The sequence below is a fragment of the Oreochromis aureus genome, linkage group 12, assembly GCF_013358895.1.
Source record: "Oreochromis aureus strain Israel breed Guangdong linkage group 12, ZZ_aureus, whole genome shotgun sequence".
NCBI classification, from domain to species: Eukaryota; Metazoa; Chordata; class Actinopteri; order Cichliformes; family Cichlidae; genus Oreochromis; species Oreochromis aureus.
In genome coordinates this window covers 3,435,899-3,462,035 of record NC_052953.1, presented here as the reverse complement: position 1 = coordinate 3,462,035, position 26,137 = coordinate 3,435,899, and the positions used below count along the sequence as shown (strand labels likewise).

Genomic DNA, 26,137 nt, shown 5'->3' with positions numbered 1-26,137 from the left:
GAGCGCACCATGTGCCACAAGAAGCGCGCTTTCAGGCAACGCGCTTGAACGCGGATTGGTACGGAGCTGAGTGAGAGACTGGCTTCTTTCTGTTTTTTCTTCGGTTTCATATAAATATGTCTCATTCGGAGGAAAGTGGAAATTTTAACATTTTCTTTAAATGAACGCTGCCCGTTGAGGTGAAAGCAAACAAGGTAGGACAACTTCATAAATAACGCAATGGTGAACTTTTTCAGTGTTTGGCAGGGCGATGTGAATCTGTGGAATTAATTTTCAGTAACTTTTACTTATCTTCAAACTGAATCGTTAAAATTGGACAGCGTTTAAAGCTCGTTGGGGCGTGTAGAGGCAGGGAACAAGTGCGCATCCACCTGGCTCTCCGTCCAAACCATTATCACCGCGCTTTTGTCCACTGGCTGACAGGACCCTCTTTGTCCAGGAGCGGTCAGTCATTTAGCTCCTGAAGTCTGCGTCCAAGTCCCTACTGGGAATCTGAAGGAGCGACATTGTGTCCTGATTAACTTTAATGTTTCATTAAGTGATGTGCGCATAATGGTTGCACACTGTGTTCATGGAGCTGTCTCTGCTCGCCTCGATGCATCAGGCAGAATGCTGCTGGGTGGACGCGAACTCAACGATCTCCTGTGTACGTGTTATCATTAGTGCTGCAGGTGGGAATGAGGATCATGCACAGTCATCACTGGGGACTTTTGGAGCTCCATTAGAATTACATTTTAATTGATTAGTTAATAAAAAAACGTAACTTCTTTTCACCTCTTTCATTAAAATATAAAATTTAACTGGGTTTGACTCTAATTAATTAACTTCTAAACACGTAATGAGCTCCTCTTAACATTTTCAATATGTCTCATGCAGACGAAGATGGACCATTAAAATCTGAATATAAACGTGCACAATGCAGCTCTATTAATGCCATTACAATGGCTGCTTTTAATACATGCTTAAAGAATGATGAGAAATGCAAAATCTGGGGTTGGTGAAAGATGATGAAGGATGGGATCTGACATTTAAGTTTATTTTAAGCTGCGTGTTTGACAAACATTGGAGAAAGCAAAAGGATCTTATTCGTTTCTGAGCTACATTTTCAGTTACATCCTGGATAAATGAAAGTTCACCAAAAAATGATCAGTGGCATATTAGGAACAAGTACACAGTCTGGAATTCCCTTGTGGCAATGGCTCCCAGCTAATATTAGAGAGACTGAAGGCTGTGATAATGTGACATGAAGAGCATGTTTAATGACAGCAGGAGAACCTCCACTGTCGCTTTATTGTTTAGTGAACATGAGTCAGAAGGGGAAGCTGCTCTGAAAGTGGGCTTCTGCCTGCTAAAGGAGAAGCAGTTATGGTTGGTTAGTGAGATTAGCGTTTAATTAAGAGGTCATGATTAGTTGATTGAATTTTAGAGGGGTTTTTTTTAACATTTAGACGTTAATTTTTATTTTTTTTTTCACAAAATGTAAATGTTTTAACATGATAAAATGTATTGTTGGGCTATTGTGGACCATTTAACACAGTACCTCCCCAGTGCAGTAATGTAATTAGTAAAAAACCTTTCAGGATCAGTGACTACAGCAAAGCCTTTCTTAGTCAGATGACTGAGATGACTAATAAGGCTTTTTTTTGGTGGTCAGCTCTTCCACTTTCATACGTGTGCTGTTACCCAGAGAATTACCCAGATAGAAGGATTGATACATGTTTATGTTGAAGTTCAAAAGCTTTTAGCACAAACCAGATCACAAACTGAGAAGTTTTCATGTGATTCCTGAGATCTTTATTCCCAACATAACAGTGTAGGCATCTTTCCAGCTTACAAATGATTTCCTTTGAAATCCAACAATGTTTCTGACTGAAATTTCATAAAGCATTGCTTTCTTTTCTCTGCAGTGTATCTGCTGTGGAAGTAATTCACTGAAGGAGGAAGACACTTCAGTTGCACTTTATTTTACAGTTCACTAGTGAAGTGTAACACAGTGTGCCAGCTGTATCAGAGAAAAACAGCCATATACTAACAGATGCAGACACTCTAATTAGAAACTGATCTCCAAAATGTACTTGGTTTTGTTGAAGGGTGGGCTGCTTGGAGTGGCGGATATATCTGTGTCCACAGCACGTGACTGTCCTGCAGAATTCAGTCATTTTCGCACTTTTCTCATCATTATAGGTAATGTGGTGGTTGACAATGTGAACATAGTGTGATGTGAAAATATGGCTTCATATCTACACAATGAAGCTTTAAAGTGTAATGTGCATTAGTATGTCCCACCAATTATACTAAAGGCTCAGCCGCTGTGGGCTAGCACATTAGGACAGTGACACTGAAGTCCTTGAGTGTTTCTGTGTCATATTTTGCTTCTCATATGGAAATTGGCATCCAAGTCTACCATAGCTGGGAGCCTGTAACAAGCATTGTTGCCTCCTGGTCACAAACACTAGCCTGCTGAGTGGGAAAAAGCCCTTTTGCCCTTTGCGGCGACTTTCTTCTCAAAGGTTTCCTAGAGCAAGTGATGTCCTTTTAATATCAGTCCTGGGGTAACTGTGGTGCTTGGAGCCAGTATGTGAGAGATTTAGATTTGTGCAGACCAGTGCACAGGTCCACAGTGTGTAGCATGCACAAGGCAACCAAAGGTACTACCTTTTCTAAGGGCTTACAGGTGATAAAGCAGCCCTGATTACGCTGGAGCTTAGTGCTGCTTTTCATACCGTCCTTCAGCGGCGAGTTCTTCACTGTTCAGTTTCCATCTTAAGGATAGAACGTTCTCTGTTTGTCAGATTTTCTCATCCTCTGCTCTCGTCCAGGTTTGTATCCGTTTCCATTTGGTAATATTATTAGGAGACACAGCATCTCCTTTCTTTTCTATGCTGATGACCTACAGTTTTATCTTCCACTAGAATCTCAGGATTCTCTACAGCTTCTTATGAACTATTATGAAGATATTAAAGCCTGGATGATTAATAACTTAAAGTTATAACTGAGATCATCATCTTCAGCCAAATCTAGAAGTGCTTTTGCTGGCTATTTAGGTCATTTCATCTCATATTTAAAGCCTAATGGAAAAGACCTAGATGTAATTTTTTAAACCCATTTGTTCTCTTTTTAAAAATAATCTTTAAACTCAAATCTTTTTTGGCTTTTCATGATCTGGAAATTCATCCATTCCTTTATTACTTTATGTCTGCATTTTTGGAGCTTCCTGTACCTTGGTGTCACCTGTGTCCTTTAAACACATTAACAGAACTCAGCAGCTATATTTTATTGCTGATTTCTTACATTTCCAATATCACATTTGAAGTAACAAAGTAGCCATCTTTGCAGTCACTGCTCCACAGCTATGGAATCAGTTAATGCTTGAGGTAAAAGGAGAGTCTAGGCTCAAAGCCCACCTTTACTCTCTGGCCTTTCCAACCCACTAACCTCTCATTTGTTGTTATATCTGTAACGTTGTTGTTGTTGTTCTTGTTGTTGTTGTTGTGTGTCTGCTTACTGAAGGCCACTTAATTCTGTATTCTGTATCTCCACTTTTTACTTTACATCGTATTCGTATGTATTTTTTAATGTAATTACATTTAATGTAACTAGGGATGCACCGATACCGATACTGGTATCGGGTATCGGGGCCGATACTGTAAAATGTGTGCGTACTCGTACTCGTAAAAGTTAACCGATACCATGAACCGATACTAATGTAGCCCGGATGGGAATACTCATAATTCCCATGGACTTAAACGCCACGGTAACATAAGGTGTTTACAGTTGATGTTATGTGATGTAACTCTACCCTAAATGTAATTTGCCCTGTAATATGTCACAAGGTAAATACAGGTAATTAGAGCAATCAAACTGTTATGTTAATCATAAAAGTATTATTTTATGGTATGTAACTCTGAAGGGAGTTAAAATATTTTTCAGAGTTCTAATTTTCTGGAGGCCCGTGAAGGTAGCATAAAACGGGACCTGTGTATCTGTTGCAATGGAGGAGGAGAAGAGAAGGGCATGGAGAGATGCACGAGGTTAGCTGAACCAAAGTGAGAGACTCGGCTAGTTTTACTGAGGTTAACCAGCACAAAAGAGTGTGTGACTAGAAAGCTGACCGTGTGAGAGCTTCACAACAGAGTGTGGGTGAAGTGACTTTTTGTTTCAATGGTCGCACCACCGTGCTGTGTTTCCAGCTACGACCGCCGAGGCTAAAGGCTAGCCCGGACTGCTTGGCTTCGCCAAGGAGGCAGCCGCTATGGACTGTCGGAGAGCTGGACAGTGACTCGCTAACGTGCTGTAGCAGAGACAGCATCGGGTCCGCAGGGAGTGGATTTAGTGTGGGACTGGTGAACGGCGATCTACCGGGCAACGGAACTGTAAGTCAGACTTTTGTGCTCTTACTGGGGAGAAGAGGATTTTTCTCCATCGTCCGCCGTGAGCAGCAAACAGGCCTGCAACAAGTGTGAATGTGAGTGTGTGGGGCCCATGTGTGAATATTGTGTGTTAAGTGGATTTATATAACGTGTTTTGGAGTGTATATTAGTGAGTCACTTACCAAAAGGTGATAACATAAGTTGGGTTGTTTAATATAATTTGAAAGGGAATTATGTCATTTATACAGTGTATTTCATTTGGTTAAGGAATTGGAATATCATTTGAGTTTAAAAAAGGGATGTGTTGTACAGTATTTGTCTCTGCCCTTACGTTCAGTGAACGTTTCGTTTGGGTTAAAGAGTTGTCTGGGGTCGTTTCTTTACTACTGGTTAAGTTTAACTTGTGTGTGGTAGAAGTATCGGTTTTTGTACTCGGTATCGGCAAGTACTCAGATCCAAGTATCGGTATCGGATCGGTTTGAAAAAATTGGTATCGTTGCATCCCTAAATGTAACTGTATTCTTTGCACAGCAATTCAAAAGCTCAGTTTTAACTGTGCTTTGTAAATCTGATTTTGTTATACTTGTGAGAGAAAGTAAGAAATGGCCCCTTTTCAACTTTCTTGGCTGATTACACTTTGCTTTTTAAAAGTTACATCTGTGATTACAATTTTTTGAGGTTTTTGATTTTCTGAGAACTATAATTCACAGCATACCTAAGAATTTTTATAACAATCTGCAGCAGCTATTAGAACCTGGAATCAAACCTCAGAAATGAACCAGGTTACGGGACTTTTCGGCTTACCTTTTCTTGATTGATCCAACTGAAAGTGTAGCCAACTTGCACGTGTCTGTAACTATGTTGCAGTTTAGTTTGCACCCTATGCGGTGCTGGGCTTTTTTGTGCATTTCAAACAACTAACACTGAGGTGATCCAGCTGGAGTTGGACCGATTAAATGTTGAATAAAACTTACCATGAAAAAAAAAAAGGGTCAGAATTGACTGAGTGTATACATGCATTGGAACTGTGAGAATGAGAAATCAGGATATGGCTACACTGGCAGACTAATGACTATTGCATTAGCATTATGATTTATTCGCAGGCTATTAAATCCTACACTTTTTTGAAAATAATATCTTTGCACAAATCACAGAAATGCAGAGACAGATGAAGAAGCAGCTCGATACTCCTATCAAAAAGGTGTGACTGAAACCATCTGTCAACAACACCAAATGTGATAAACTTAACTGAAGGGGAATTGTTGATCTTGGGTTCAGTGATGAGATTGTAAAAACTGTGATGCATCATAAAGGAGACTCAGAAAATGTGATTGAAGGAATCAATTTAAGAAATCAGCAAAGCACAGGAAGTCAGCATCTAGACTTTCATATTACTCCATGTAAGTAGCATCCAATCATGACCAGACCGTTCAAATCAGACTTAATGAGCAGGATTCTCAGCAGCTACCCTTATCTGATCCAAATCTCTTCTATATAATTTCTCGAGTAGACGCTATCACAGCTGTTAATTTGCTGTCTGCTTGAAGGCACACAAGTGTGACACTCAGACAGCTGAGAGGAGACTGACTTTTTCGTTGGCCTGTTTTGTTGGTCACATATAAACAGTGGTTATTTTACTTTTCTTCACGTGTGTCAACTTCAGGTGGACCTACTCTTAGAAAACAGATTAAGTTCTGTACGAGCAGACAGTAAAAAATGAACACGCAGACAGTGGACTTGAAGTTTAATGAATTTCTATTTCTGTAGTCTTAAACCCAAACACTCAAGATTTATAGTTAGGTCCATGTTTCCTTATCATGTGTGTGAATGGGTGGATGACTGGATATGTAAAGCGCTTTGGGGTCCTTAGGGACTAGTAAAAAGCGCTATATAAATACAGGCCATTTACCATTTCATGATAAATGAAGCAAACACATCTCAAGTGGATTCAAAGCATAGCTTTTCATTCTAACGTCAAACATGATATGAGATACCAGTACAAGTGAGGGAGGCTGTCAAAAGGTTTAAGAAACTAAATAAGCCTGTCAGAGAGAAAAAAAAATCAAAACAAGCTGAAAGCCTGCACCTCGAGGAGACTGTTGTTGTGATTAAATAAAACTGAATTAAATAGAGGCCAAATAAGTGGATGACATGTAACCAAGGCAAGACCCTTTTTGAGGGGGTAAGCGTATCACTGTCAACATTTACAAACCAAAGTTGGCTTAATGAATGGAAACACATTCAGGGTTTACTACAAAGTATAAACCACTGGTTTCACTGAAAAAGAGGAAGATTGCTTGAAACACTCTAAAAGAGCCTTCACAGTTCAGAAATAAAAATTCTTTGGACAGATGAAACCAGGATGGAGAAAATTATGGCGGAGGAGTTGAAATGGCTCGTGATCCAAAGCATACCTGTCAAATATGGTGGAGGTGTTATGGCATAAGTATGTATGGTTGCTAGGGCTGCCACAAACGATTATTTTGATAGTCGACTAATCGTGGCTCTAATGGTTGCCAGTGGAACTGAGAACTGATGATTTAACTGCTGATAAAGGTAACAGGATGAAGTGTGAAGTGTACAGGACTATATTCTTAGACAGACTTAGACAAGTGCTGCAGAAGAGTGCATCAGACAGTGCTCACGGCACAAATGGATAATGATCCAAAGTAGACTGCAAAAGCAACCCAAGAGTTTCTCACAGCAAAGAAATGTTCTTCAACCCAGCAGAGCAGGTTTTCAGTTACTGAAGACAAAACTGAATACAGAAGGACGTCACAGTAGAAATGATTAGCCTGTGCTTACAACACGTTCACCTTTGAAATGTTTTCAACAGGATACGAACATAAATTCACAATTGAGAGTTTGTTGACTTGGTGGGTAATTTTTTCTTTGGCATTTTCTTTTTCCCTCAACAACCAATCTCATCTCATTTTATAAAACACAATCAGACAGCGACAGCAGGATCCCGCAACAAGAGCCGCTCCAGTGTGGGAATGTTCGTGCCGAAAAAATGAAGGGGGAAGAAGTGTTCTCTTCAAGTGGCAACACAGATGGAAAATAGGACAGTGAGGTAGTGTGCTGCCGCTGGCACGGGGCCGGTTTGACATTTATTGAAAGAGATGCTGATTTTTAATTTTTAATTTAAAAAAAAGGGCTTAAACAAAATGTTGAGGAAAGGTTTGATAACGTCATTTAAATCAGAGACTGTATAAAAAGATGGACATAGCTTGGGGTCTGTAAAGTGACACAAGTGGTTGTAAAACCAAGTCCGGCTGTTAAGAAGACGACTGGGAAAACTTATTCCATCAGCTTTTCCAATAACGAGTTTGAGTTGCAAGTTTCAAAGTCTTATTGGACACTTTAATATTTTCATTTTGTACTTCATAATGTACTGATATACTGAATGCCGACTATACTAAACTACGTTTAAATAATGGGCAATAAATGCCCAACAGTAGATAAAAGTTGGACATTTTAAAATGAGAATTACTCCAGCCTGGAGAACCTCAGGGGATAAAGTACAAGCAGTTACAACAACGCTGTTCAAAATGGAGTTTAAAAAAAATAGTTGATCACCACCTCCATTAAAATAACAGACAAATAAAACACAGCAGGTAATCAGATAACCATCAGATATATCAGCAGACTTGAGGTTTTTTGATAAGAAATGATCAAAATCAAAATGTATCTGCCTACACTTGTTGGGAAATCAGTTTTACCCCGGTTCTTTTTTATTCCTCGGGCCTCCAGAGATGGCACCAGACCCAGTAGTCATTTTTACAAAATCTTTATTCATCTTCATTTTAAGCATGCACTTCTAGAAGGGAAGACGAGGCCGGTGTCCCTCTGTAAAGATCTTCACCTCTTTGTTAGTTACACCCAGCTTTATAGCAGCGACCCCATCATAAATCCCCCACAATGTGCTGCAAACTCTGTGTCTGTGTCTATGTGCACGAGCACGTGAGTGAGTGTGCATGTGGATGTGTGAGTGTATCAGTTAAAACACTGTGGGTATGTGTCTCTTCCTAGGGGCCATAAATACCATCTCCCCTCCAGACCACAGTTATCAAGTTAAATGTTGAGACCCCCACACAGGTATCCTCTGGGGAATTTCCACTCAGCATTAACTCCTCTTTGTCTTACTTTCACAGTTCAACTGGGGGAGGGTCTCCTAAAATCTACTCCTAAGTTCATGACACAGTCAGGCCTTTATTTATATCCAGGGCAGTGTCAGTGTCTCTACCATAATTCTACATTCTATCTTAACACATGTCTAAACTCTAAAATAAGCTAAACATTTCTACACACTCAACATCTGGTATCATGCAAAAATCACAGTGTTGTTGTAACACAATAAAAACCCAACAAGCTGCGCTCAGATATTGTTACTGTTTGCTTCTCACCAACATGTAAGGAGTAAAATGTGCAGTGCTAAAAAATGATCTGCAAACTCGCTGGTTTAGGTAGAACTAGATGCAGGCAGCTGATGGTAAGCACTTCATCGTGAAATACAGAAAGACCGAACATCGCAGGTTGATGTGAGAGTGAAAGGAGCAATGTTTCATCACAGATTTCCTCTGAACTTTTTCAGCTACAAAGGCTGAAAACTTTTTCATGCATCTCTTTGAAGAGCTGAGGTATTTTTTTTCTTCATTTTGATTTCTTCCTCTTCTCGTGTAATATTACTATAATCCGACAGGATGATATTCTTTTAAGGGTTTTTTTTATACTCCCATGAGTCTAAATGGGTGCTTTAGCATGATAATGTATCTTCTAGCACTTGTAAGGATGTTTTGAAGGTTGGGATTAACACTTTCCTTTTTGATAAAGCTTATAGTTAAGGCTGGATCAGGTGACCCTGAATCCTCCCTGGTTATGCTGCAGTGGGTCTAGTCTGCTGGGGGATTCTTCTTCACTCACCTTTTGTTTGTTTTTTTAAATACACCTCTCTGCACCTCTTAATCATTAGTTGCTATTAATGTCTGGCTCTTTTCCACAGCGTGTCTTTGTCCTTTCTTCCTCCCTTAACCCGCAAGCAGTTGAGGCAGATGGCTGTCCCTCTGAGCCTGGTTTTGCTGGAGGTTTCTTCCTGTTAAAAGGGTGTTTTTCCTTCCCACTGTCACCAAGTACTTCCATATACAGTCATCTAATTGTTGGGGTTTTCTATATTGTAGGCTCTTACAGTATGACACACATTCAGGTGACTGTGATTGTGATTTGGTGCCATGTGAATAAAACTGAAATGATTTACATTAGAGATTCAGCAGTGGTCAACAGACAAAGACTGGGCCACGTGTTTTCACCAAAAATCCTTTAACAAACCTACGATTGCAGGATTTTACTTAATACAAAACTAATCTTAAAAAAATAAATAAATACTCCAGGACCTTCTCATTGCATTCTTCTAACGGCTTTTCATGTTACAGGTTTAAAATGAACGAAGGACTTGAAAACAACTTGACTCAACTGAATGACAACTGGACTTTTTACAACTCCTCCTTGGAGTCTGTCATATCCAGGAGCAACATCACTTATGTTGGATTTTACCTGCATCAGCCATCCACGGCAGCCATCTTCATCGTGTCCTACTTGCTGATTTTCCTCGTGTGCATGGTGGGAAATGGAGTGGTGTGCTTCATCGTGCTGAGGAGCAAAAATATGCGGACTGTTACCAACTTGTTCATCCTAAACCTTGCTGTGAGCGACCTGCTGGTGGGGATTTTCTGCATGCCAACAACGCTTCTTGACAACATAATTACAGGTGAGTAGACAGTAATAGAGGTGTGTTGCTCTTTTGTGCCATTAGCTGGCAATACTACCCAAAAACTCTACCTGGTTGAGAGGTTGAGCATTGAGTAGGGAAGAAACTATTACCTTTTAGTACAGAGAGGACTCTGCATGTGGATTCTTATAAATTAGATGATTTATTGCTTCTTGCTTCCTGATAACCCAGATAGAGGACAAGCTTCTATTGTGATTAACATCCTGAAAGGGCGTATTTAAGCTTCAGTGTGTAGACCAAACAGCAATAATGGAGAACAAAATAAAAAGTTGCCAACATGAAAGTTAAAATCTAATTTCCTTGATGAAAGTTTTGCAGATTATCTGCAGAACTCAGCAAATGCTAATGAACATAATCATAACCAGCTACTTAACAGGTTCTGAAGCAGAAAATAACCACTTTTTGGTAGTGATAGAACATCTTAGAAATATCCAAGATTTGGTATATCCAGTGCACACATGAACCCAAATTACAAATGAATGTTAAGGCAGCCGGAGTATGGTCAAATCCAGCCTGACCAGCAACAGCTGAGTCACCGTAGTGGAACCAGATCTGATTCCTGATATCCTGAAACGGCCACTGAGCAGAAGGGGTAGGGTTTTTCTGTTGTCTTCACTTTTGCCCTGTTTCACCAAGACTTGCTTTACATTTCAGTGATCACAAAGAAAATGCTGTATAAAAAAATGTGTTCTCACCATCTTTTCCAGAGTTCAACCAGCCATTTTGCTTTCTACTGTGAAATCACAGCGTCAGAGCTGCTAGCCTCATTAATCCTTTGATTAACCTTGAAATCAAATCCACAACAGTTTTTCCACTGACTGCTAAGCTGCCTTTGTATGTTGGCTTTGAGTTGTATTAATGTTAACTACCCAACTTTTCTGTGGAGACCTCTCTTGCTAAATGAACCTTGTGAGCATTGAGACATGACCCACCGTTTTCTTATCGCCTGTGCTGGTGAAAAACAGAAGAGACTCAGCAGAGTTGAAATTGTGAGCTGAGATGGAGGAAATGTTCCCTGCTTATATGAGCTGGACCGGGGCTTTTTCCACATTGTGCTCCAATTCCGTTTGACAGTTGGTTGCTGATGACTCAGATCACACATGAGCAATTTTTAAGGCAAGTGATAGTAGCTGGGGGTTCAGATACTGTCTACAGTTACACATTGAAATTAAATGACTAAAATCAGACCTTTTCCTGACAATGATTTTATGATAATTTACTCTTAGAAAGTGTTTTCAAATTCCTTTGATTCTGATATGAAATAACAGTTTCAAATTAAAGCTCACAAGCTCGTGTCTTTTGCTAACAATAAGAATGTCAACTGAATGACAAGAAAATTGCTTTATTCATTTAGAGCAACAATTTTGGATGTATAACGAGAGCGGAATCTGCAATTAGCGATTACAGTTACAGACCAATTATCCACATCCTTCCTCTTTGTAAGAGCAGATATTTGGTATAAAAAAACAAACATCATTATTGTCTGAATCAAGAGCCAAACCAGACATGCAATGTGTGAACGTCCAGCTGGCTGGAATTCTTTGTGTGATTAAATTCCTGCTGCAATGACATAACAATGAATTTAATCCAGAAATGTAAGGGACAGCTTGCAGCTACCAGAAGGAAACAGATTCCAGATTAGCTTTCCAGTAGATTATCGCATTAAAAATTATGCAGAGTTTTATAAAAATCTCTTTCAGTGCGAACCTCTAACCTCAGCAGTTCAAGAATACACCAGTGGGTAAACATTTGCTGCACTATGAATGGCACTGGAACAGCTAAAAATAATAAAAACATTTAATAAAATAAAGCGTGTATGCAATCCCAGTGTCATGCATTAATAAAAGAAACCTAGAGGAGAGACATATCAACAGAGTAGAAACTGAGCTCTGGAATCGCCACCTGCCGAGCACAAAATAATAGAAATAACAGGATAATAGTAATAATAGAAAAAACATCAGTAAAAATTATTTTGTGATGTAGCTTATTAGAGAGAATAATGATTACATTTGGCTAATAATAGCAAGATTTTGGCACTTGTGCAACTTGGATATATCCATATCTGCAGGGGAACAAACTTAGCCTAATGTGTAAACACTGAACCCAGAAGATGCAAGTATACCGACCCTGCTCGCCACTTCTCACTGAGGATGACTTTACTGACTGCCCAGACCTCACCCCCCGACTGCTACCCCATCCACACTGCATCAGACACCAGTGGACCCCCCAGCCAGTAGGAGGGGTGATTGGGAGGGCTGGCCCATGTGGCTCGCTCTGGTTGAGGTCAAGTATGGAACAAACTAAGGTCAGATTTCAAAAGCAGAGTGAAAGCAGCACACCAGGATCTTTGTAAAAGAAGCTGAATAAAGAACATCTTTTGAATTATTTCCAGTCACCTGGATTTTTGCGCAGATGTTTTGATGCTGAAACCTGAACATATTAAAAAAATCTTGTAAGCAATTATAAACTTACAAAAAGAAAGAAAAAAGAGTTTGTGTGATTAATTCATGGTGAGTCCTTTGAAGTCCTTGACAATTTACTGGATTTAAAAAAAAAAATCCATAAAAAATTCAAATTCCTCTAAATGGTGTTCAGATATTTTTAACTGGAGCACAGCTGATAGTCCTGTCTGATGCTGACTGGCTCAGGCCAACAGTATCTGTAACAGTATGTGTCTAATGTCGCGCTCATGCAGAGATTTGACTGCAAAAATTGTCAAACACAAATAAGAAGTGTGTCAATCTGCAGAGCACGTCTCCATACAGAAATATAAAATATTTGATTAGGCTTCATCAGATATGGATTTTAAAAGGATTACACTTGGGTGGAAGGTGCAAGCTTATAGCTCATGATTAAGTGGGGATCCTGATTGCTTTCCAGAATGCATTAGCCTTTGCAAAGGATGTACCAACTGAGAGCTTTACATTACTTGACTCTCTTATCAGCAAGATTATTGAAAAACTGAAATGTGGATATACCATCTTATTATGTGACACCACCTGCAGCCACAACTGTTTTTGATCGCTCCAGAAGGTGATTATGTGAAGATTTTGTCAACAGGAAGGTATCATGACCACGCAATTTCATGCAATCATGAAATGATAAAGCGGGGTAGGAGACATCAAAATGAAGGCCTGGTTCAATAAAGGGAGGAACAAGTGGCTGATGACCCCGACCACTAGATGCCTGTTGCAACATTTTTATTTTTTGGGTCTGTTCTGAGAATTCATGAGTGAGTCAGCTTGTCACATTTCATGTTGCACAAGATAGGATAACACGAGATGTTTTAGAAGAATATACTCCAGTAAATTCTCTGCAGTTTCTTTAGTGTGTTATGTTGCATGACCTAATGGAGAGGCCATGTCAAGAGGGCAAGATAGATTACCGTCGGCCTCTCCAGCAGATTTTTCATGCCACTGAAGATCCAAACATTTGAGCAAGAAGGGAGCCCAAAGTGATGATCAGGCAAAAAAAGATGGCCCTCTTTGGTTGCTGATTGACTGTTGAGATTTAAGTAAAATATCAGTGGACATAATGGTGAATGTGATGCCAGCAGACAAAAAAAAAGGTTCAAGGTGAGTCAAGCTGCAGTTTGTATGGAGACAAAATGAAAGATTCATTCAGACGCCAGCAGGCCAAAGAGCTTTTGTCACAGAGATGAAAATTGAGCTCACTCAGCTGGAACGTAAAGGGCTGTGTCAATCATAAAATGGGCAGAGCTCATCACCAGTCTGCCAGCACTCCATCTTTCTGCTGACCACCTCATGCTGTGCAGTGCTGTGCAGTGCTGTGCAGTGTTAGTGGAGTAGGATCCAGAGAAATTCAGTGGCATTTGGCCAATAAATCACTCCGACATCTCCATTCAGCTCTGCTTTTCTTTATTTCGTCAGAACAGATTAGATCCCATTCTAATCCGTCTGTCTGCACAGTTTGCATGTTACTCAAAAAAATCTGTTTTTGTGATCAAATGTGTTAATGAGAGATTGTGGACAAAGGGGGAAAGGCACAATTTAACTTTGTAGGCAATAATTACCAAATCAGCATAAAATATTTCAACAGAAGTTAGGACAGGGGCCACAAAAACATGAAGAGTTATAATAATACATTTTAAAAAACACACAGTGAAACATCTGATAACTAAGACGTTAATTAGTAGCATTATTTGGAATAAACAGACAATTCCTGAGAGGTTGGAAATTTAATAGAGACTAGAAGAGGTTCACCACTCTGAAGGACTGCGTGTGCAAACATCTTAGAATTATGAAGAATTTCATGGTACATACACAAGTAAATGTGAGGTTCAGCCTCTCAGGAGCACCCTGTCTGCGACCAGGAAAACAAGTAAAAACGTTAAAATGCAAACAAACAGATGCATAAAGCACATTTTAGAAATTCTGCTGTCTTCTGGGTGCTCAGCAGCTCATCTATGTGAGCTTTCCAAACTACAGCTTGGCCCTCAGTGCCTGAAAACGCATAGAAATGCTGCTAAAAGGAGAGGTGATGCAACCAGAGGTAAACTGCCCCTCATCTCACCTTTCTGAGACATGTTGCTGGCATCAATGTAAAAATGAACTTACCTTTTCAAAAGTGTATTTCTGCATTTTTAATTCGCATTTTTCAGCTTTTTTGGAAACGAGACTGGAGTTAATGTTATTGGAGATCAGGGGCCAGGGCTTTAGCACCGTGAACTGGAGCAAGAAACAAAATGTAAAACTCTCCATTTGACAGTGAGACTGTGAAGCTTCCCAACCCCAATGAAAAGCAGTGCGATGACGGTTACAGCCATCTTCTTTCAGCTATAGTGATAAGAGGCTCTTGTTTAGCCCGTGAGTGCTCTGAAAAGACTGGACTAGTTGCAATCTGCCTGTTTCTAAGAAAGCTTTCATCTACAGCCCATGTGATGATGCTCTAGTTCACCGTGATTGATGGTATTGTCATCTGCATCTGTGCTTATTGGCAACTCAAACCATATGAAAGAAGCATCACAAGAAGATTAAAGATGCCCAAAATCTGCCTGCTCATCTGCCCAGCACTTGATTGTGAGCAGATTTGGCAGATGCTGTGTAATTTTGGTTAATAACATATTGTGTGTAACAGAAGTGCATTATCACACTGTATAACCTTCACAGGATAAAGACATTACGTGCATTAATCTAACATGAAGCTGTTCTACTTCTGCACATTTTGTGAATAGAAATTATTGTAAAAAACAGTAACTGCAGACCTCCAACAAGAAGGAATTGGTGTTTGAGGATAATTTTTATTATGAAAACAGTAATTAAAAATGACACCAGACCGTGTCTGTTGGTTCTAAATCCAGTATGCGGATGGATGGCAGCTCAGGATATCAGCATACTGTCTGCCTACACAGAAGAAATTTGAAGAAAGTGGGTCTGTCTCGGCCTTATTTAGAGTTTTCTGTTCTGAAAGGGATTAAGAAGCTGGGCGCATTATGTAGACAGCTTGTTAATCTGTTTATTCCTTAAAAAAAAGGAAAGAAAGGAAGACAAGGAGGTAAACATATACACAATGTGTAGCATCGTCGGTTGAAAAGATGAACCTTTATCCTTAGTAGCGGTCAGCAGCTATATGCTCCGTAAAACAACAAAGTACATATCCACAGGACAAACTTTGTTACAAACCTTGTTCCCTCATCAACCAGGTGCTAAGAAACTGCTTTCAACTCAGGATTGCACCTTTATAGCCGTTTTTCCCCATTCCCGTCCATTAACCATAGAGCACACCTTCTCGCTGTGCATTAAAACCCGCGCTTCTGCTTTATGGTTTACGCCACTTAATTTACGGCACCTTGTCGCTCTGTGACTTTCAAAATAAAAGCATCCGCTCCAACAATATAATAGTCACTCATAACTTTACAAACTACTTCACAAAATATTAATGAGGTCATTTATACAATGAAATAAAAATACGCTTTCAGTTCAGTTATTTCTACCATTATATTGGTCTGACATCATCCATATAAGAGAGCAAACTCCCAGATCGTTGCGCTCCCACCTGTGCGAGGCTTAATCCTCAAATAATTTACGTAGTTCAAAAACGAGACCTGTGAAGAGGTGACTTCTAAATTCCCTCTTGTTTCAAATCCCTTATTCTGTTTCCTAGATTTACAGTTCAGTATCTTCAACCAGTAACAGAGATAAGCCTTATGTTATTATTAGAAACCGGGAACAGTTGGGTTTCTCTCTCCTGTAGCATAAGGCATTCTCATTGCAGGTGTGCTTTGATAATTTTTGTTGTAAGGTTACCAGGTTCATTTTCAAACTCAAAGAGCCCCCATTAGACCCCCCACAATGTAGTAATACTGCTGGTGGGCGGAGATAGAAACCCTGGAATACTATTATAAAGTTCCCTGAAAATCTCGTCCTTTAAATGTTTTTCTCTTCACTGTTAAATGCCAATATTTGAAAACTCGGATTTCAATTTCACTAATAAAAATAACACGCTCTGCCAGGAACCCCATGAGGTTTGTTAGTCCCATTCAACCTTCATCTGGTATAACAATTAATTGCAAGTGCAGATAAATGGCTTATATCAACATCCTTCTAGCAGAAATCCTCGCCTGTTGGCCTCTCGGGCACTTGTTTGTGCAGTTATTTTGAAGCTCCTACATGAATGAACTGGGGAGGGATTCACAAGTTTTACTGAATGGTTAAAAGCATTTTCTGCAGGTTTTACTAAACTATTCATGCACAAAGGGCTGACTGAGGATTCCTTGAGTACCGTCTTTCTTCTTCCTGAGGTCTCTATACTGATGATTGTCTGCAGGCTACGCACATTAAACATCAACACTGTAGGTGTTACTGTTACCAGCATCACTGATTACGTATTGCTAAGGAAGGGATTGTTCCCACTCAAAACACTTGCTTATGACATTAAGACAAACCCCCTCAGCTTCTAGCATACACTGGTGAGTTTGTGGGTGTAATCTTTGTTTTCCCGTTTCTTATCCTTTGTCAGAATTCATATAGGTACTGGAAAACTATCATATAAAGCAGTCGTGCCTCTCAGGCCTTTGCATACGTGTAGCTCACATAATTACATTAGTCCTTCCAGATTAACCGGCAGTGTTTAGCACTATGGTCTGGATTATTAAAAAGTTATTTTAATATGTGTTTCCTAAATGGCCTTCTGGCTTTTTCAGAACTCACTGGTTAAATATTTCTTAGAGGAACTGATGGTTTCCTCTGTGTCCCAGAAGTATGCCATCACATGAGAGTCACAGCCTGGGGCTACAGTCATCATGCCAACTGTCACAGTTTGTTGTCTCAGTAGTAAATCAGCTGAGTGCATCTCTCTTGTCAACAGGATGGCCTTTTGGAAGCTTGGTCTGCAAAATGAGCGGCATGGTTCAAGGGATCTCTGTGTCAGCTTCTGTCTTCACGCTCGTTGCTATTGCTGTTGACAGGTAATGTAGATGTATTTTATTTTTCAAGCTGCATTAGAAAAATATAAAGGTCGCAGCATCTTTTATGCAATTTGTTCAATAAGTGCTTTCCATGAATTCATGTAATTAAGTACTTTGAAGTCAAAGCCCTCTCATGATCCTGGGTTCTTTGTGAGTTTGTGATTCCTTTTAGTTGTAAGCATCTCTCATTTGGAATCTGTTTGTACTATTTTTATATTCTCTTCCTCTTTGTCGTCCCTCTCCGTCTCCTCAGTCATGTCCCCCCATCTGTCTGTGTCCTTTCCAGCCTCTGTTTGTCTTTCTTTTTCTATGTCAATTCAGTGTTTCTTGTTTCATATCAAGTTCGTATATATCAGTCTGTCACCTGTTCACTTAGTACCTGTTTAATTTGCCAGTCCCTTGTCTCATGTGCTTTGTGTGTAGCTTTGTTTCACTCCGTCATGCTTCCCCTGATTTAGTTCAGCTGTGTTTCCCCGGTGCGTTCCATCTCCCAGATTACCTCTTGTGTACTTAAGCCTTCAGTTCTTCTGCAGTTCCATCCCCAGCTTTATTTAAAACAGTCTTTTAGAGTGAATGATATTATTAAGCTTATGACAAAGCTCAGATTGGTAATAATTAGGGACGGGTATCGTTTAGGTTTTATCCGATACCGGTGCCAAACCGGTACTTTTGAAACGGTGCGGGTGCTCAAACCAGTGCTTAAAGAATGGAGAACACAAACTTTGTCCAAAAACCTCTCATGTTTAACTGTTTCCCACTTTTTCTTTGGTCATTTTAGCCTTTTTGGCCAGGGTGAAGGGAGCATCTGCCATCAAACAAGAAGACAGCCGCATGTAACTACGACGGTGTTTGCTAGTTCACCTTACATGCATTAATGTAATAACGTGGTTAGCGTACTCAACGTTAATTACACACGAACAACATGAAGCTACTCACGCAGAGAAGAACGGCTGCTGCTGCCATCATCATCCTCATCATTTCTGCTACGCTGACAGGGCTAGGGGCCAGGACTCTCCTCTTCGGGTTTTTGGGGGATGTTGCTAACTCCGGGTCCGATAACAGGCACCACACCCGCAGTAGATGTGCACGGTGTGAGGTCTCGCAGCAAGCTATCAAACACGGCGCATTTCTCGGCTTTAAAAAAAAAAAAACGCTATGCGTCGCCAGGTGTTTCATCAGATTTGAGGTCACATATCACAGTATCAGCTTAAAGCACTTGTTGCAGGCTGCTGAGTTTGCATCTTTTGCTGTGAAGTACAGCCAGACTTTTGACCGCTTCACCTTGGGCATTTTTAATCTGTAGCTCTGCTCTGAAAGAACGTACGTACCTGGCCCCGCCTACTATCCTCGGCAACGTAAAATGATTGGCTAGAATTGGCTCAGGAAAAAAAAAAGCACCGAAATAAAGCACCGAAATGTGCGCTGCTTTTCGGTCTGGTTACTACCGTTTATGTCAGAACCATGGCACCGGTTCTGACATAAACAATATAAAGCGCCTTGAGGTGACTGATGTTGTGATTTGGCGCTGTATAAATAAAACTGAATTAAAACTGAATGGTCGGCAGAGATTGAAGAGGCCCTGAGGGACTGTTTCCGTTCTACTGTGTGGGACAACCTCTGCAGCCCCCTGGAGGATGACCTCAACAGCATCACAGACTGCATTACGGATTACATGAACTTCTGTGTGGACAACTCCGTACCCATCATAAAGGTACGGTGTTTTTCTAACAACAAGCCATGGATAAATCCTGAAATTAAGGCTCTCCTCAAGGAGAAGAAGAGAGTCTTTAGATCTGGAGACAAACAGGAGCTGAGAGTTGTTCAGAAGAAGCTGAAATGGAAGATAAGGCAAGGGAAGGAAAACTACAGGAGGAAGATGGAAGAGCAGCTGCAACAGGACAACATCAGAGGGGTTTGGAACAGCCTGAAGACAATCTCAGGACAAAAACCAACCCCCCAGGCTGCAGGAGACTTGGGGTGGGTGAATGACCTAAATAATTATTTTAATAGGTTTGATCAAACACCCACCCCTCCCATCACCCCTCCCACAGCATCGCCCCCCCTGCTGCAATCTCCTTCATCTTCAGGGACTGCCTGTCCATCTCAGGACTTCACACCTCCCAGCTCCCAGTCATTACACCCACCCCCGGCTTCTGTGGACTCCAACATACACACCCCTCCCCCAAAATCCAGTCTTTCTATCTCAGCACTTCAAGTGAGGAATGAGCTTCGCAAGATTAAGGTGCGGAAGGCTGCAGGTCCAGATGGCATCAGCTCCAGGCTCCTGAGATGCTGCGCAGATGAACTGTGTGGCATCCTAGGTTATCTGTTCAACCTGAGCCTGTCACTGGGGAAAGTACCACAGCTGTGGAAGACATCCTGTGTGGTACCGGTACCAAAGACCTCCCATCCCAAGGACCTCAGCAGCTACAGGCCGGTAGCCCTGACATCGCATCTGATGAAGACCCTCGAGAGGTTGGTTCTAAACCATCTGCGCCCCCTGGTGAGGTCTTCATTGGATCCACTGCAGTTTGCTTACCAGCCTGGCATTGGGGTGGAGGACGCCATCATCTACCTCCTGCACCGAGCTCTGACTCACCTGGAGAAGCCTGGAAGGACTGTGAGGATCATGTTCTTTGATTTCTCCAGTGCTTTCAACACCATCCAGCCACGACTTCTGAGAGACAAGCTGGAGCTATCGGGAGTGGACCACCACATGTCCCAGTGGATACTGGACTACCTCACAGGACGCCCACAGTATGTGAGGTCACAGGGCTGTGTCTCTGACTAGAGATGGACCGATCCGATATTACGTATCGGTATCGGTCCGATACTGACCTAAATTACTGGATCGGATATCGGCGAAAAATAAAAAATATAATCCGATCCATTAAATATCAAAAAAGCATCTCACAAAACTTGCAACACGGCGTAACTCGGCTCATAACCGTAGCACGTTGCAGCAGTATGCCTCATGCGGCTGTGTGTTTGTAGCCTCGCTACCAAACCAGCATTTCATCTCCGAGGAAGTTATCCCAGAGAGAAGTAAAGCAAGTGTGTAAGTTCATCTCTGAATGTTTGTAAAGCGTTCCCATGTTAAGCTTAACAACCGATATATGGAGCGACTGCCTCTCTCTCTCCCTCACCTTCCTGCCGCTACTTCAATCGTGAAACTGCTTAACGATCAGCTGATCGGCTTTTCTGTCGGGAGTCCGTCTCTCTTCTTTGTTTTTGGCCCACTTTGCACCAGAAAGAGGAAACCAGCGGCTGAACAACAGCAGCACCTTTAAGCTTGATAAGCTGTTGTTAGAATTTATTTAATATTACTTTCTTCTAGACCAGGATCCTTTTCACGTAGCTGACGGCTGGTAACTGTGCAGGGGCGGATCTAGCAAAGTTTAGCCAGGGGCCGATAGGGCATGAACAGGGAAAAGGGGGCACAAAGACATACTTTTCTTTCTTATTCTCATTTAAAATGTCTAGCTTTTAATAAATAATTATCTGAATCTTACACCCAAAGTTTTAATCTTGTGTAAAATATATAGAAGTCCATTACTGTATATAGTAACTGTTAAGTCTAATATACCCTAGTAAGCTATAGTACTTTTTCCTTTGGGAAGGTACCATCTGTGAATTCTGCAATTCTGTTGAAGAAAGATGTTGAATCTATTTAATTATTCTTGAAAAATAATTTGTTTCTGTGCATTTTTTTTCACCCTGCATCAAATTAAAGTTGATTACATCGATTAAGCATCATGAGGTGGAGGGTGGGGGGTGGTTCCCTTTTTTTTTTTTTTTTTTTGCTGGGAGTTTGCAACCCTATTAGTTAGGTTGCTTAATATTTCTGCTAAGTACTCTTTAAAATACCAGAATAGGGAGGATGGAGTAGGTTTAAGTTAGGTTTTAAGTTAGGTAAGGTGTTTATTAGATTGATCAGTGTTGCTGAACTATGAAATATTTTGGGTGCAGTGTATTTTTTTTTTTTTTTTTTTTTTTTTTTTTTTACACAGGTATAACAGAATAGCTTTAGTGTTGTTGTTTATTTAAACTTGAGTATGAACTTATACAAAATGCAGCAAGATATAAAAAAAAAAACAGTTTTATTGATTAAAAAACACAATATCGGATTCATATCGGTATCGGCAGATATCCAAATTTATGATATCGGTATCGGTATCGGACATAAAAAAGTGGTATCGTGCCATCTCTATCTCTGACACGGTGGTCTGCAGTACGGGGGCCCCACAGGGAACTGTGCTGGCACCATTCCTCTTCACCCTCTACACTGCAGACTTCTCCATCAGCTCCCCACGCTGCCACCTACAGAAGTTCTCTGACGACTCTGCCATAGTCGGCCTCATCACAGGTGAGGACGACTCAGAGTACAGACAGTGGACTCTGGACTTTGTAGACTGGTGTCAGCAGAACCACCTGCTGATCAATGCGGGGAAAACCAAGGAGCTGGTGGTGGACTTCCGGAGACGCAGACCCACCACACTGACACCGGTGAACATCCAGGGAGTGGACATTGAGATAGTGGACTCTTATAGGTACCTGGGTGTTCACCTGAATAATAAACTGGACTGGAGCCACAACACTGATGCTCTTTACAGGAAGGGTCAGAGCAGACTCTACCTGCTGAGGCCACGGCACATATTTTACATTAGAAAATCACACGGCACACCACCAAACAAAAATGTCACAAGAAGCATATTGATCATTTTTCACCATGCACCGGGCATAGCGGAATTGGCTCGGTTTGTCCCCAGTATACCTTTTTTGCTTTCTTCTGACCACTACTCCTGCTAGGGCCTTCATCTGGGTGAGAATTTTCTCCAGGATCCAGGTCGGATTGACTACTTTTCCTTTTCTAATATGTATCGATTGCTATTACGTGCTGCGTTATCTCACTCACAGCATGACTATTATGTAATTTCTTCTTTGTCTTCTGTTTTACTGGTGGTTGGCAACCCATTTAATTAGAGCAGGTAGTTGGACGGCCCTCTAGTGGAAGAGAATGTAATTGTTCTGCCCGTTACTCATGCCGATCGCTTAGAGTACTAATCAGGTGGAACCGGATAATCTTCCACGGCACACCTGTGTCCCACCGCACAGTGGTTGGGAAATACTGTGCTACGGAGTATCTGTCAGCTAAAGGAGGAAAGATTTTCTCTTGGGTGCAAAAAGAGACCAAAAACAATGCTTAAAATTGCCTGTAGTGCAGGGTTCTTCATAATGCTTGAAGTTGGAGAATATTGGACTGCAGGTATTAGATCACAGAGACACGTCTCCAAAACACTGCCAATCTTACTTAGCCCTAAATGGCGGCTGTGTAAAGAAGCATTCATGTTAAATTTTATCTGCTTGTTTCCCTCAAGTGGCCAAAAAATAAATAAAAAAACAAAACAACTATCCTGCCCCTTTTTCCAAATTCAACAAATTTCAATGAAATCTGTTTTGTGATGTCTTGTTGAGAAAGACATAAGCCGGACAGGCTTGTGCAGCTTTATTATCTTTAACTGGCACATGTCTTCATTTGAATTGCTTCACTGCCGTCCACAAAGATGTCAACAGTCGGATGTTAATCCTGCTTAATCGCTTTACAAACCAAAGCAAGAGGCTTTAGAAAGCAGTCTGTCACCAGCACTAGAGCCCACAAAAAGCCCCACATCCTAAGTGGAGTTAGAAGGTGTAAATATGACTTGAGGGTGACAAAAGCTCTGCATGGTGTAAAATGACAGCGCTGTATATTATCATCTCTCTGTCCTCAGACACTAGACATGCAGCGATATCACTCCATCACTATTTCATATCACTAGAGGCTGTCTGTGCCTCTGGGATGGACAGATTTTGAAATGCTTTGACATACAGAATTCAAAGTCACCTTCAATATCCATCAGCTACATACTTAGAATTAAATTTGAAAGGACAAGGAGACACAGAGCTCTGTGTTGTCACCTTTGTTGTCATTGTTCAGTGAGCCAGTAATCGCTCAGTCTCATTTTCTGTGCCTTTACCTTACTGCTGTCACATTACATTGCACTTTGTCATCATGACTAATTTCATACAGTAGCCAAAACATATTTTCAGTCATTTAGTAATCAGTAAGCATCTTCAAGCCTCTGTTGTCAGATTAACATAGCCTCACTGCTGTCCACAAAGCTGCCTCACTGTGAATAAGATTATTTCACAGTGAGAATTCAAGTCGATCCAGACATGGGCATCTCTCCTGTCAGAACTGATTTCCATCCCTCCTCTGCAATGTTTAGATTTTATTCAAGCTGTGGCTGTGAAAAATTTGCATTCTTGCAGATTTTTCACAGTCACAGCGTTCGGCTCTGCCAATGAAAGATTATACAGTGATTATTTTGCAGATGGAACCTCTGATTGTGTCTGAAATTGGTGACTGATTTAAGTATCGTGCATGCAAGTTCTTCATTTTAAACTCCAAGAGTCATGCAGGTTGAATGTTTGCACAGCTTCTCCAGTTGGATTGAAGTTTTTGATTATATGTTGTTGTGTTACTGTGAAGTCAGTGGGCAAGACATCTCAGACAATGGCTGGTGAAAAAGGCACAGAAGAAGAAGGGCATTAGCATTTTTGAAGTACTCAGCAGTGACATTTGTAAACACTGAAAAAGCAGACTGGCCCGGGGGAACTTATTTAGTCACTCGTTTTTCCAGCGCTGCACAGTGACAGACATCAAGAAAAAAAAGGGGCTTTACTTCACAATGACATCCACAAAGCAAATTAGGCACACCAAAATAAGTCCAACTGAAACTTTTGAAATACAGTTTGCATACTTAGACACAATACAGCTGACATGACTGTCAGAGACTGCAAACAAATGGAAAGTGATGGTGTAATGTTTGCATGGAGAGGTGAGAACACGACCATATAAGCTGATTTCTAAATGAATTGTACACTGTAGCTGGCAAGTGCTCACTTAAAGGACACATTTGTGCTTCTTAAGGCTTTGAAAACAAAGGAAAATGACACAAAAAAAGTCCTCGTAAACCTTAATGTCCTAACGAGCTAATCAGCAGCATTTATTCAAACAGCATGCAGCGTGCACAGTGACCTTTAGTGCAGTATGATGTGAACACCATGTAGCTTTTCAGACGCACATGCTCATGTAGTCAGTTGCTATAAAAGTAAAAATGAGTTACTTAACACAAAAGATCCTCAATATGATTACAATAAGTCTAATATTATGAGGTTCCTCTGAAAAATATACATTTTTAAAGTAGTTTAAATGCCTACATGCATCTTAACCATCTGGTCCTTTTGTACCCTCTTGCAGATTCAGATGCATCGTCTACCCATTCAAGCAAAAGCTGACCATCTCCACAGCTACGCTGATAATAGTTATCATCTGGGTTCTGGCCATATCCATCATGTGTCCCTCTGGGGTGATGCTACAAGTGACCAAGGAGCAAACCATCCGGGTGTTGCTGGGATATGATAACAAAACTATTCCTTTTTATTGGTGCAGAGAGAACTGGCCAAACCAAGACATGAGAAAGATTTACACCACAGTCCTGTTTGCAAACATCTATCTTGCTCCTCTTTCCCTCATTGTGATCATGTACGCCCGGATTGGGATTACGCTTTTCAAAACAGCAGTTCCAACGGGAGGAAAGCCGGGCCACGAGAACCGCCACACGGTGTCCAAGAAAAAGCAACGCGTCATTAAAATGCTTCTGATAGTTGCTTTGCTCTTCATCCTGTCCTGGCTGCCTCTGTGGACTCTCATGATGTTGAGCGACTACGCCAGGCTGACTGAGCAACAGTACAGGATCATCAACATTTACATCTACCCCTTTGCCCACTGGCTGGCCTTCTTCAACAGCAGCGTCAACCCCATCATCTACGGTTTCTTCAATGAGAATTTCCGAAGAGGCTTTCAAGCAGTGTTCAAGTTCAGCCTGTGCACAGCCGACGGCCAGCGGAGGAAAACCTACTCGCACAGGCTGCAGGGAAACTCTGTCCTCCCTGCGAATAATGCACAGACCTGCCTGGAACCCATCTCTCTCAACAGCTTGGAAAAGAACACGTCCAGGCGACTCAACCACGTCACGGAGCAGGATTTGGTCATGGAGGACCTGGAAAAGGCATCTTGCAGTAGTGGGGGTGTGACTGCAGTGTCTATTTGAGGACGCACACACAAACTTTGTTGTAGGTGGTGAGGAAAAATGTTTGAATCTTAAATCATGCTGTGCTGTGCCTAAGAAAACCACGAGGCTCCCTTAAATAGATTTTACAAGTGGATGGCGAGCTGGAAAATTTCAATACAATACAAGATTTCAAGGCAAGAAAATAAATAAAAATAATAAATACACATCTTTAAGTGACTAGTGTTAAAGGGAACACAGCCTTTGGTTGTAAATCTTATCACTTCAGACGCACACAATGTGTCACACGTACTGGTTTGTAGCCATCAAGGACAGGACTTAATATTCCTGCTGTCCATTGCAGAACTGGTCAATTAGACCAGCGGTCCCCAACCCCCGGACAACGGACCGGTACCGGGCCACGAGAGTTGAGACCCGAGTG

At 41.1% G+C, this 26,137-nt stretch overlaps 1 protein-coding gene across 3 annotated transcripts; it reads left to right on the top strand.

Annotated features, from left to right (window-relative positions):
- On the top strand, positions 1 to 26,137 carry npffr2a (neuropeptide FF receptor 2a). Of its 3 annotated transcripts, none has more exons than XM_039620547.1 (4): positions 1 to 194; positions 9,800 to 10,134; positions 17,482 to 17,581; positions 24,885 to 26,137. In XM_039620547.1, exons 2-4 carry the CDS (start codon positions 9,807 to 9,809, stop codon positions 25,735 to 25,737), a joined length of 1,281 nt encoding a protein of 426 aa, XP_039476481.1. In that variant the 5' UTR covers positions 1 to 194; positions 9,800 to 9,806; the 3' UTR covers positions 25,738 to 26,137. The 3 variants fall into 3 exon arrangements, with proteins under 3 accessions (XP_039476481.1, XP_039476482.1, XP_039476480.1); XM_039620548.1 differs by lacking the exon at positions 1 to 194 and adding an exon at positions 4,022 to 4,031; XM_039620546.1 differs by lacking the exon at positions 1 to 194 and adding an exon at positions 4,412 to 4,465.

What these genes read in the sequence shown, in the direction of transcription:
- npffr2a (XM_039620546.1), top strand. An exon ending in TCTTGACAACATAATTACAG is followed by an intron (nt 10,135 to 17,481) that starts GTGAGTAGACAG and finishes TCTTGTCAACAG; the next exon opens with GATGGCCTTTTGGAAGCTTG. An exon ending in GTTGCTATTGCTGTTGACAG is followed by an intron (nt 17,582 to 24,884) that starts GTAATGTAGATG and finishes ACCCTCTTGCAG; the next exon opens with ATTCAGATGCATCGTCTACC.